Source organism: Crassostrea angulata, chromosome 2 (genome assembly GCF_025612915.1).
Source record: "Crassostrea angulata isolate pt1a10 chromosome 2, ASM2561291v2, whole genome shotgun sequence".
NCBI lineage: Eukaryota > Metazoa > Mollusca > Bivalvia > Ostreida > Ostreidae > Magallana > Magallana angulata.
This window is the reverse complement of record NC_069112.1, coordinates 60,362,431-60,376,035: the sequence shown is the minus strand read 5'-3', so window position 1 is coordinate 60,376,035 and position 13,605 is coordinate 60,362,431. Positions and strand designations below refer to the sequence as shown.

General features: G+C 31.9%; 1 protein-coding gene across 1 annotated transcript; it reads left to right on the top strand.

Moving 5' to 3' along the window:
* Window positions 1-9,408: 9,408 nt before the first annotated feature.
* Window positions 9,409-10,468, top strand: LOC128174606 (uncharacterized). The gene is made up of 4 exons (XM_052840120.1): window positions 9,409-9,886; window positions 10,031-10,084; window positions 10,197-10,260; window positions 10,357-10,468. The coding sequence occupies exons 1-4, from the start codon at window positions 9,610-9,612 to the stop codon at window positions 10,466-10,468; spliced, it is 507 nt and encodes a 168-aa protein (XP_052696080.1). The 5' UTR covers window positions 9,409-9,609.
* Window positions 10,469-13,605: the final 3,137 nt, after the last annotated feature.

Sequence of the window (13,605 nt, the reverse complement as noted above, 5' to 3'; positions counted from 1 at the left end):
TGAGACACAAGATTGGTCAAGGTCAAAAATTATGGAGGCGTGCACTCCTTCTCAATACCATCTACCTATGTTCCAAGTTTGAAGCCTTAATGTCAAAAGCTATCCAAGTTACCACCCAGACAAAATTTAATTATTTTTAATTTGACCTTGAGTAAAACAAGGTCAAGGTCAAATATTAATCAATAGTACACCTCAGTGTATTATAATTGTTCTTTGTGTAAAGTTTGAAGTCCTTCTGTCAAAGAATATTTAGGAGGTGAACAATGAAGTTTTTTCTAATTTGACCTTGAAATATAATTTTTAGGTCAAGGTCAAAAATTTTGGTAAGGTTGAACTGGACTATATACCATCTATGTATGATACAAGTTAAAAGATTGTATGATTAAGGAGTCTTGTGTTATGGTCCGGACTATATATTTTATAAAACGCTTGACCTTGAAATAGATAATAAGTCAAGGTCAAAAATTTTGATGGCGTGCACTTCTTCTTAATACCATCTACCTATGTTCCAAGTTTGAAGTCTTAATGTCAAAAGGTATCTAAGTTATCACCCAGACAAAATTTAATTATTTTTTCTCAAGTTGACCTTGAGTAAAACAAGGTCAAGGTCAAATATTTATCAATAGTACACCTCAGTGTATTATAATTGTTCTTTGTGTAAAGTTTGAAGTCCTTCTGTCAAAGAATATTTAGGAGGTGAACAATGAAGTTTTTTCTGATTTGACCTTGAAATAAAATTTTAAGGTCAAGGTCAAACATTTTGGTAAGGTTCAACTGGACTATATACCATCTATCTATGATACAAGTTAAAAGTTTGTATGTTTAAGGAATCTTGTGTTATAGTCCAAACTCTATTTTTTATAAAACGCTTGACCTTGAAAAAGAAAATAGGTCAAGGTCAAAAATTTTGGTGGCGTGCACTCCTTCTCAATACCATCTACCTATGCTCTAAGTTTGAAGTCTTAATGTCAAAGGGTATTTAAGTTACGGCTTGGACAAATTTGGATGAAGAAGAATAAGAAGAATAAGAAGAATAAGAAGAATAAGAAGAAGAATAAGAAAGTCGACAAAAACAATATGTCTCCCCTTTGAAAGGGGAGACATAATTCTATGAAAAGATGAAATTAGAAAGCTTATGCAATTCTGAGAAAAAATATGCATCATATTGCCAATTCCATTGAGGTCTAAGAAAAATATAGCCATTTAAGTGAACCTACCATTTCCCCACTCCTCTATTTAACACAGATTCATGGGGCTCTCCTTTAGTAAAACATATTAACTTAATCTTTTAGACATCAATTGTTGTTCAACCTCCTTGAATAAGAAACCTTATTCAGTACTACATACATCTACATAATATTACCATGATAAAAGCATCAAATCACTTAGAAATACTCTTACATGTATTACACTCCCCCTATTTTGATTGTCATAAAAAGCATTTATAGTTTGAAATATTTTACCTAATATTATGAAATTTGTGGCAATTTTCTAGGGTCATTTCTTACACATATTTGAAATAATCATCACTGATGCTCAGAAATTGCTCTTTTTTTGGTAAATGGATGATTTGTAGCATTTTTATTCACAACTAGACATGCCATCCTGCATGTGTTTTTTTTTTCATGAAAATGGAAATTTAACAATCATATTTAGTGAATATCTTATCTATTCTGGTTTCTAGTCTCCTTTTGATAAACCATATGCATGCTAAAACAGTAGGACCTGCAAGTATGATATGCCTACCTTTAATTTAAATAAAATTCAAACACACCAGGGTAGCTGGAGATGGATAAGAATTTCATGAAAAATGTTCAATTTTTACATGTATTTCTACATTTTTGACGCATATATACAATAAAAGGGTAAAAAAATGTTGATTCTTGTTCGATTCAATAGAAGTACCATAAATATAGTAGCTAGATGTTATTTGAAGGTCAAGTGTACCTTTACATATCATACATGTATATGCGTAATAAAAGAAGAGAGATGATTTTTTAACTAATGTAAAAACATCTTAAATATCACTTTTGCACAGGATACATACACTTGGGTTTTTAAGGTTGATACTATGATAACTACATTTGTTTACATGTAATTACTACATTTGAAAGAGACATATTCTTATAAAAAAAAAATGGGTATTTATAATTAGTCAGGTTTCTTAATGTTATTTCATAAAACCAGAGAGCAACTTCACTGCAGATTTATAAATTTAATGATTAAATTGATAAAAACTGTTTTTATCGCTTATCTCAGTAATTAACTTAAGCCTATAAATTGTCATCAGGATAGGAAATTCCAACTTTCTGGGTAGGCCAAATTTTAATCAAGTGGTGGCCATTCTACACATGTAACCGAAGAGGGAGTATTTATGAACTCTCCTTCTGTATGCATATAAAAATAATTGTTTACATTGTACCTTTTGTAATTAAGTCTCCCAAAAGAAGTTTGGAGACATTGTTTTTGAAAGCGGTTTCTTCTTTTTCTTCTTTCTTGCCTTTGAACTTGTCCATCGCGTTTCTCAGAGATGGTTGAACAGAGTTGTACACAACTCAAGGATATGATAGGCCTGCATACCCTGTTTTAAATTTTGAATTTATTAACCGGGTTTTCCAACGGAAAAATCCGGTTATTAAAATGGTGAAAATGGCGGGCGGGTGGGCGGGCGGGCGGGCGGGCGGGCGGCTGCCAAAAGGGTACCCTCATTGTACGGATAACTCCTCCTACAGTTTTCAAGATAGGAAGTTGTTCTTTTGCAGATCAATTGTACATATATCAGAGGTGTGCATATTGCAAGGATTTTGATTTCCGATAATTTATCGAAAAAATACCAGGTTTTGAACTTAGTCATTTTTTGGCAAAATTTTGCATATAGGGTACCCTCATTGTACGGATAACTCCTCCTACAGTTTTCAAGATAGGAAGTTGTTCTTTTGCAGATCAATTGTACATATATCAGAGGTGTGCATATTGCAAGGATTTTGATTTCTGATAATTTATGAAAAAAATACCAGCTTTTGGACTTAGTCATTTTTTGGCAAAATATTGCATATAGGGTACCCTCATTGTACGGATAACTCCTCCTACAGTTTTTAAGATAGGAAGTTGTTCTTTTGCAGATCAATTGTACATATATCAGAGGTGTGCATATTGCTAGGATTTTGATTTCTGATAATTTATGAAAAAAATACCAGCTTTTGGACTTAGTCATTTTTTGGCAAAATATTGCATATAGGGTACCCTCATTGTACGAATAACTCCTCCTACAGTTTTTAAGATAGGAAGTTGTTCTTTTGCAGATCAATTGTACATATATCAGAGGTGTGCATATTGCTAGGATTTTGATTTCTGATAATTTATGAAAAAAATACCAGCTTTTGGACTTAGTCATTTTTTGGCAAAATATTGCATATAGGGTACCCTCATTGTACGGATAACTCCTCCTACAGTTTTTAAGATAGGAAGTTGTTCTTTTGCAGATCAATTGTACATATATCAGAGGTGTGCATATTGCTAGGATTTTGATTTCTGATAATTTATGAAAAAAATACCAGCTTTTGGACTTAGTCATTTTTTGGCAAAATATTGCATATAGGGTACCCTCATTGTACGGATAACTCCTCCTACAGTTTTTAAGATAGGAAGTTGTTCTTTTGCAGATCAATTGTACATATATCAGAGGTGTGCATATTGCTAGGATTTTGATTTCCGATAATTTATGAAAAAAATACTAGCTTTTGAACTTAGTCATTTTTTGGCAAAATGTTGCATATAGGGTACTCCATTTCACTGGATACGTGTTGATAGGATTATGGATACAGTTCACATAAAAGAAAACCCGGTTTGCTGTCACATTGACAGCTTTTCTCTTGTTGTTTTTAAATTGGGGTTGGGCAACCATAGTTTTGGGGGGTCAAATAGGGGTGGGGTCTAACATTGAATCCTTAGGGAAAAATTATACACTATATTGTAAATGGTTATAACTTGAAAACCGTTAAAGATATTGACATGGATTTTTCAAATGCTAAATATATTGAGTGTTAATTATGGTCAATACATGGTACATTATAGATATGATCTCTGGGGACTATATATATTCCCCAACCCCCAGGTTAATGGGAAATTACTTAATATTTGAAAAACCTTGACTCCTCACCCTTAAACCATAAATATTCTTGTTCCTTGTGTAATGGGGCATCATATGGTAAATACCAGTAGGTTATGGCCATATGGGGGTGGTTCCGTCTACCCCTGACACAGGAAGTGCCCTAATTCAAATATCTCATTAAATTCCTATGAGATCCCCAACCCCAGACTACTTATATTCTTGTCATTTGTGTTAAGGGGCATCAAATGGTATGTAGGTTATGGGCCCTGGGGGTTTTCCTGACCCCCATTGAACAGGAAGTGCCCAAATATCTCAAAAATGGTTGAGATCCCCACCCCTAAACTAAATATATTCTTGTTCCTTGTGTCAAGGAGCATCAAATAGTATATAGGTCATGGGCCCCAAGGGTGGTCATGACCCCCCTCCCCCCCCCCCCCCCTTTGAACAGGAAGTGCCCAAATATATTGAAAATAGTCGAGATCCCCGCCCATTAATCATATATTTTCTTGTTCCTTGGGTCATGCCGGTTCACCTGATGTACAGTATCAAATCAAATCATATCAATCAATCAAAATTTTAAACAAAAATGAGTCTCCTTGCAGCAGTGAAAAGTAAGAGTTTATGGGTTTACATAAACAGAAGTATTTTCATTAATATTCAATAGAATTGGTAATTTTTGGTATTTATTTTCTCAGAATTTGTTAAATCTTATTGTTATAAGCTCTATTAAGTCATTTCAAGAAGAATATGTTATCGATAGTACATATAATTTAGCACATGTAATTCATTAGATGGATATAATGACATTATCTAATAAATTAATACATTGGTTTTTTGAATACTAGTATTGCTTTTACTAGACTATATGATCAGACAATTGAATCATAAGAGTTTGTGGGTTTACATGAACAGAAATACTTTTATTAATATTCAATAGAATTGGTAATTCTTGGTATTTATTTTCTCAGAATTTGTTAGATCTTATTGTTATAAGATCTATTAAGTCATTTCAAGAAGAATATGTTATTGATGGTACATATAATTTAGCACGTGTAATTCATTAGATGGATATAATGACATTATCTAATAAATTAATACATTGGTTGTTTGAATATTGCTTTTACTAGACTATATGATCAGACAATTGAATCATAAGTGTTTAGTTAACCCCAACATACAATCAATCAAGATGATATATTTAGAGGACTTTTTATCCTCTGGGATAAAATATCCCAACATGGTGATTCATAGGATTTTAAATCCTATAAAAGCCTTTTAGAGGATTATTTATCCTATAAACACCAATGATGGGAGAAAAAATCCCACGGGAGTTTATATCCCACAAAGATTTTTTTCTCCCATGGGATTTTAGTGGGGTTTGAGATGGGATGAAAAATCCCACCAAAATCCCATGGGATTTTGATATTTGAGAGACAATTACAAGAAAACTAGAGCAATGTGTACATTCATGCTGACATGATAGGATCAAAGGAAAATGTCCCACCAAGATATATAAACAAAAGTAAGCTATGTCCAATGGAAATGGTAGCTAAAAGTCCGGACTTTGTCATGTCCGGACTTAAATGTCGCACTGTTTAAGACCTTTGAGACTCTCAAAGTTTGTTCAATCTAGGGACATTTTATCAATGAAAATGAAATATTCATAAAGATGACGTATAATTTATGGAAATAAAGGGATCAAGTTCTCCAAAGTATATTGCAATCAAAACTACTATGTTGATCTATATCTCTTCTAGCGATTTCATTTATACATATGGATAAATTGCCGATTATGTTAAATTGCTAAGGCGAAGTCTGTGAATTTGTATATATCATAATTATTGTCTAATATATGTACGTGATTATATATATAAAAACACAGGCAACAAATGATAGAAATGTTTATTGTATAATGTATTTTATTGCATCACAGAATATTTAGTAAAACAGGTATTTATGATTTTTACAGGGTATGTTTCCTCCAGGTACATTCTCTGTTGGAGAAAACCTACCCTAGGAAGTTGGTATTTTATTCTCCTAGGTATGTTTTCTGTAGGTTACGTTTTCTCCAACATTCAAATAAAGCTATGTAGGTAATTAAAGTTACCTAGCGATATCTAGTGATTGTGCTGGATCTGGTATTATAAGCATTGATTGTAATTTTATTATGACCTCTTTTTATATACAATTCATTATATATTTTTTAGAATCATGTTTTGCATTGAATGTGGGGCGGTTTTAGGCCCCACAAACAAGTTTTGTGGTTCATGTGGCGCCCCTGTCTGTGTCAAAACGAAAGGTAATTATGATAGTGTAGTATTACAATCAAGTTAATAATATGTTGCATTATACTGTAAGTTAATGAGAAATAAAGTACATATTAGATAATATACTAGTCTTGTACATTACCCACTTTGTAATTTATTGTTATGTATATTGCAGAAACAACAGAATTTGACACAGCCCAACCAGGACCATCAAAATGTACGTTTTATATTAAATATTACTGAAACTATATATTAGTTTTAATATATATTGTCAAAGAAAAAATGCAAATGTACATGAGATACAAAAGTACAATGTGCTAAAATACTAATTCTAAATACATATACAGTGGTAACAACGTTATTGTTGACAAGCCAATCGTGTTAAATGGTTCGTGTAAAGTGGGTGATCGTTCGTGTAACGTGCGGGATCGTGCGTGTATCAGGAAAAATAGTTTGCGTTTTTTACCGTGCGTGTTCGTGCGTGATCGTGCGGTTTTTTCGTTCTGTACCTTTTTTACGGAATGTCAGGATTAATTCTTATAACAACGACAAGTAGGTTTTGTAAAACAATGTGAATTTTAAACGTTTTTCTATATAAGAACATTGACAGTTGTTAACATTCATTCTTTCTTTCGTGGTTAAATACATTTATCAAGTTTTTCCACAGCTCATTTAATCCTTTGTTCGGTCGAGTTAGTTTTGCTTAATTTTATAATCAGCCTATATCAAGCATCCATTGTGTCTTGACACATAATTTTAATCATATTAGCAAGAGCGACACATTGAATGAAAGCGGTCAAGCTTACCCACTCCCCGTTTTAAACTAAACGATTATCCCAACGTTTTTCTTTCAAATGAGAATACGATACGAATTCCTATCTGGTACATTGTGTAAACATTAATTTATGAATTTTTTTTATAGACGCTTTAAATTGATCTTTAAATAAAAATCAATCAATTATGTACTGTAAATAATGAAAATATTCAATGTGTGAAATCGAAATTCTATGGAACAAGGTGACAAAAAATCCTCTAACCCGCATAATTAAATTGCTACGCGCATTGATGAAGTTTTCCGGTCAATGTTTTCTTTGATACGTCGATCAATAGAAAAATTATTATCTTCATTCTTAAATAATTTTCAAAGTACGTGTATGAATGGCTTATCTATAGATATTTATATATGCTACTTTGTTTGAAATAAATACAGCTTTTGATGTGTCAGGGAAAGGATGCTTCGCGCCAAATGGTAAGTACAGATGATATCGGTGTATGATTTAAAATTTAGATAGTCTTTTCATGGAAGAATAATTATTTAGAAATTGTATTTGTTTTATGACAGCAAATTTTACATAAATATATTTTACTTGAAGAAAGAGAAGAAATTTATTTAAATTATATATTTTGTTAGCAGGTATAATCTATCATATATATCCCCCTTTTTTTTTAGGAAATCCATATTTGCGTTAGAAGAGGGAAGGTACAGAAAATTAAATGTTATTGGTGAATTATGAGATAGAAGACACATTATGATGCCAGTGCTGTATGTTCATTAACAATGCAAATTTTTATTAGAGAAAATCTGAAGACATAAAGAGTACATTTTGCATAATTCAAATTTTTTTAAAAGAACTATGTAGATGCTAAGTTTAGATTCTTGCCTTCAGTTTACATTTTAAGCTCACCTAAACCGAAGGTTCAAGTCAGCTTTTCTGTTCACCTGTTGTCCATCAGTTATTTATTCGTCAGTATGTAAACTTTCCAAATCTTTTTTTACATCTTCTCATGTTCTCCTCAACCTAATTCATTCTATGGTTAATCAAAGATGCATTAAAGGGCAATGTTCTATTTGTTCTTCTTCAGAGGTTCAGTCCAAACTTGAATTTTTGAAGTCCAAGTTTTTAGAAAGTAAAAAGATGTCCAGCCGAAGATTGGGCAAAGTAAATAAATCTTCAGAGTTGGAGGTAAGAATTTAGGCATCATTGAATGCAACTTAAATGTGTGTAATTATTTATGAACTATTTGTCTTTGTGTGATCAGATGTTTTTAATAGGCTATCAGTACTGTATGTAGGAAACGAAATATGTCCTCCAGGCCAATGGTAATATATTTATCTTCAGGTCAGTTTTGATATGTACCGGTAGTTGATCAGATGTGAATCCCAATATTAAGAATTCTTTCTCTTCCATGGTACATATTTGCAGGGGATGGATTATATATAAATTGTGCTGATTCATGCATGAAGGCCTCTATTTTTAACTATTTAGTAATCATAGCATATTTTTTTACTTGTATACTGTGCATGATTGTTTTATGAAAAGGGATATTTTATTTATTTTTAATTACCTGATAATTGAAATGCATTAACTACTAATCTTTTAATTGCATTAACAGATTTTTAAAAAAGATACTTACTGTGTCATGTTGTAAGGTAAACATTTTTGAAGTAAACAATATATTTATAATTCGATCACGACTTGAGAAGATCTCATCATGAACCTACACCTACAATGCAGGTTTTCTTGCATCGACTACGGTACAAACGACCTCCGCCGTACATTCACATCAACACTTGAACAAGACTGTTTCATTTACCATGTTTACTATAGGGCCTGTTTTTAGGTCACCTGAGTCACTCAATACTTACAATTCTTGGGTTTGGATTTTTGAAATGGTGGAGCGGGAAACTAACCCTCTCCTCGTATACCCCGTCCCAGACATGTCGGAGGACACCGTCGTACCAATCATTGAGAGACACGTAGAAGCATGGTCCACTATATACAACGGTGGTTGGAGTGCCTACTGTGGACTGAACGAGCTGGGGTACATCCATTCTACAGTACTGCACAAACACTCCTTCAAGAAAGTATACATTAATCAGGAAACGAGGGAGGAAGTGGAGATCCACACCAATCGAATTGAAAGGGCATTGAAGCACGCCAAGGACCACTTTCGGAGGATGTCCGGCACAAAAATTTCTCGATTTGAGGGCCATCTTTGCGAAATTATGTGGAGGGCAGAGACCAAAATCAAATATCTACCAGAGCTTCTTTCAGTCCCTCAACACGATTTATACTCTGAGTGGCCCACCCGTCTACACGTATCCAACACCAATTTTCCAAACATGGTCTGGACAGGACTCAACTGTACAACTAGGGGAATGGGAAATTAAGCCTGGTAAAACTTTTTCTTACATCTTTTAGTTTAATAATGAAGTTTTCACTCTGAGTAATGTTCCCCAATTCTATTTTTGCAATTTCTTTTTTAGGCAATACAGATGCAGAGACAGACTCGGAAGCAGAAGGTGAAAGATCTTCATCTCTTTTTTCTGCTATTGAGGCAAACTCAATCAGTATCCCTTCAAACAGGCAACTTTCTAGTGGTGAACTTGCAGTGCGAAAGGGACAAGTAAGGAGTTCAGTTGAGAGAGCCATTGATATGATGGAAATGTTTGTCTCCAGTGAGGATGAAGTAGATGCTGACAAAACCATCTGTGCCATGGAAACTGGTAAAATTATAAACAATAATTATAGTTTATTTTGATAATGAAAAAACCATTACAAAGTTCAAAGAAAATTGAAATATTGATGCATGCAACCTTCAGAAACATAAAATATTATTTATACTTATTAATTTTCTGTCTTCGTTTCAGGTGATGTCCAAGACTCAGGTGAGACAGGTCCATCTGAAGTACCTGTACAGAAGGGTATAGTTAAATTTTACACATACACGTTATTACATTTTAATAGCTGTTTATGCATTTCATTCATTGAAAAAATAAATACACAAACATTCATATAGTATGTCAATTTCAACAGGAATAGAAAATATTGAAGCATCCTGCAGTTGGATAACAACTTTTTATAAGAAGAAAAAGAACAGGTAATTAAAATTATTACTTCATGAAACTAAAATTTTCCTCCAAAATTAAAATATTCAAAATATATATTTATGTACCCATTTTTTCCCTAACATTAGCTCCATCCACGGCTTCCAAGTCGAAAAGCACCACTACCACTACCTTTACCACGTCCACCGCTACATCCTCAGGCTCTGGATTATCAAAAAATTAAAATGTAATATAATTTGAAATTCACTACATATAATGTACTTAACATTTTTTTTTAAATGTTACATTACCATTAACTGTTTTTTTTTATTGGCTTTAATATTGCATTTTTTAACAATTGGAAGTTTTTATTGTTTTAGGAACATTTTTCTTACTTTCAATAGCTGCAACTGCATCCAACACTGCACGAAAACTCGCGTATAATTTCACCTTAAATGCAATTTAAACGTTACGATTATTTAAAATTTAAGTATGTAGTATTACATATTGTGTGCCCGAAAACGTTTAAAAATAATTAGCATTTAATATGAGTTTACTGGGTTCCGTAAAAGAACAAATTTAATAATGTTGGAAAAATTGTAAACTTACTCATACGTACAGATTTAAGTGTTCCGTAAACTAATATTATATCTCTTGTATATAAAACGTATAATTTTCATTAAACATGCTCAAAAAATTAAGTTTAATGGATATATTAAATTTGTTTGGTTAATAAAATTTAATGTTGAATTTTAATTCATTATTTGTTCTCATTTAATTTACATTTTACATTATTAAACTGTCAAAAATTAAATTATATACGGATATCTTAAACTTCCTAATACGTTCAAATAAACGCTTTTATCAACTTACATTATACCTCTTGTTTATGCAACGAGAATATTTTGATTAAACCTGCCAATATAAACTGGAATTGTATATAATTTACGTCATTATTATTTTCATTTAATTAAATAATTATACCACCGCATACATCTATCTATTACTTTAAACATCCAGTTGTTTTCTTTGAAATTGTTTTTGCTATCATTTTTGAAAATTAAAATCACACACAAGTCCACTTAAGATTGGATTTTATTGCATGTTAAAAGTCTCAATGATGTAAAAAAATTTTTTACATGTATTCTTACATAGCAAAATATTTCAAAGTTTTAAGCATAAATGTCACTATTTAGAAAATTACAATATACGTCATGATCAGATACATATGGAATTGATGCCATTACAATTGCTGATATAGTTCTTAAAAAAATACTCAAGTAAAATATCCAAATTTGGAATTGTGAAATGCACATTTGACTTCAGCAAATGCAGGCTAATACACATTAAATGGAAATAATGGAATCTATATGGGCTAGTAGAAAAAAAAACACAGCTGAAACAGACCCATAAAAATTGCTGCATGGTCTGCAAATAACAAATTTTAGTTTAACTTGCGTATTTTCATATACAACATAAATTACAAGACAAAGTCAATTTTCCAATATAATGCATGTGGATAAAGAAAAGCAATTGTTGAAAGTTGACAATGTTGAAGTCATCAAATTTTGTTACTTATTTACTGGTCACTAAAATACATACACATGTAAACACAAATTCTCTTTCCAAGTACATGTACATGACATGATGTACTTTCAAAATAGCATGTTTTCATAGAAATATACATACTACATACACACTCTATAGTTCATAACTGCAAATAGATAAGATTCTCCGTGAAAACCACTTCAGAGAAGATATATATTAACAATCATATTATATGTAATAACGTTGAAAAAAAACCCTCTATATATGATGCATACAAATACCAAATTATACTAAATTGAATGAACAAATTGTGTTCAATTATATGATGTACATGTCCATCTCTAATCTCTAATTTTAAACACTTCACGTGATTTAAAAAAGAATTCCTTAGGGTTTACATTATAATATTGAAAATTTATTATACAGAAAAGAAAAATGCATATTCTGATGACCAGACTCTTAAGTTAACATTTTGGAATGTATATAAGTAATTTTAATTTACACAAACTTTCAATGCAAACAATGATTGATTATCAAGATTTGGCGAAATGGTAAATTTAAATCATGGAAATTCAATAAAATTCTTCTAGTCTATCCTAATAAGGTCTGGAATAAGATCTGGCTTATGCATGTACAAAATGTAAAACAGTTATGACACTATAAAAATTCAACTCGATTTTACTTTTCATAAAAAGGAAACAAAGTTGCATGACTTTTTTTCTCAAAAATGTCTTATCTACTAAGTATAGTTTGTTTATTCCTTGCATCAATAGAAAACTGACAGGGAAGCCTCACTCGCCCACAAGCAAGAGCAAAAGGATCGGTCTGAGACACCACCTTTCTCTTACTTGGGTATCAAGATCTGCAACTTACTGCCAGCAAAGCCCTTTCAAAATACTCTTTCATTGTCTCCTGCTTAAAATTCACTTTCAATAAAAATTCTTCTAGTCTATCCTATTAAGGTCTGAAATAACACCTGGCATATGCATGCACAGAATGTAAAATATGACACTATAAATATTCAACTCAATTTTACTTATCATAAAAAGAAAACAGTTGCCCATTATTTTACTCGGAAATGTCTTATCAAGTCCTGTTTGTTTATTTCTTGCATGTGTAAGAAACTGACAGGGAAGCCTCAGTCGCCCACAAGCAAGAGCAAAAGGATCGATCTGAGACACCACCTTTCTCTTACTTGGGTATCAAGATCTGCAACTTACTGCCAGCAAAGCCCTTTCAAAATAGTCTTGCATTGTCTCCTGTATATTTTTAACAACAAATTTTTGTTCACTATAGAGCTAATTAATCATATAAGTGAAACTTGTACAAATATGTAGATTAAAATAACTTGAGATAAAAAATTGTTTTCTTTCCGTAAATAATTTTCTAGTCTACGCCCAAGTTTCAGGAACAAGCTCTGAAAGATGTACATTCAAAAAGTCCTGTATAACTGCCTACATGTTCATAAAAACTACTCTTTACTCAATAAATTACCAGGTACCAAAAATCTAGTCTTTAACTCTTTATTTAAAACAAAAGAAACAAATTATGATAAAATATTCATTAAAATAACCAATTTATACCACTCAAATATGTGTTTAGTTTATTATTTGATCTATGATTTTAAACTTATATAAGCCTTTGACAGGGAAGCCTCACTCGCCCACAAGCAAGAGCAAAAGGATCGGTCTGAGACGCCACCTTTCTCTTACTTGGGTATCAAGATCTGCAACTTACTGCCAACAGAGCTCCTTTTAAAAAAAAATAACCTCGTATTGTCTTCAGTTCTATTACGCTATAAAGATGCATGCACTAATTACTTGAAATAAACTTAAACATATTTGTAAATA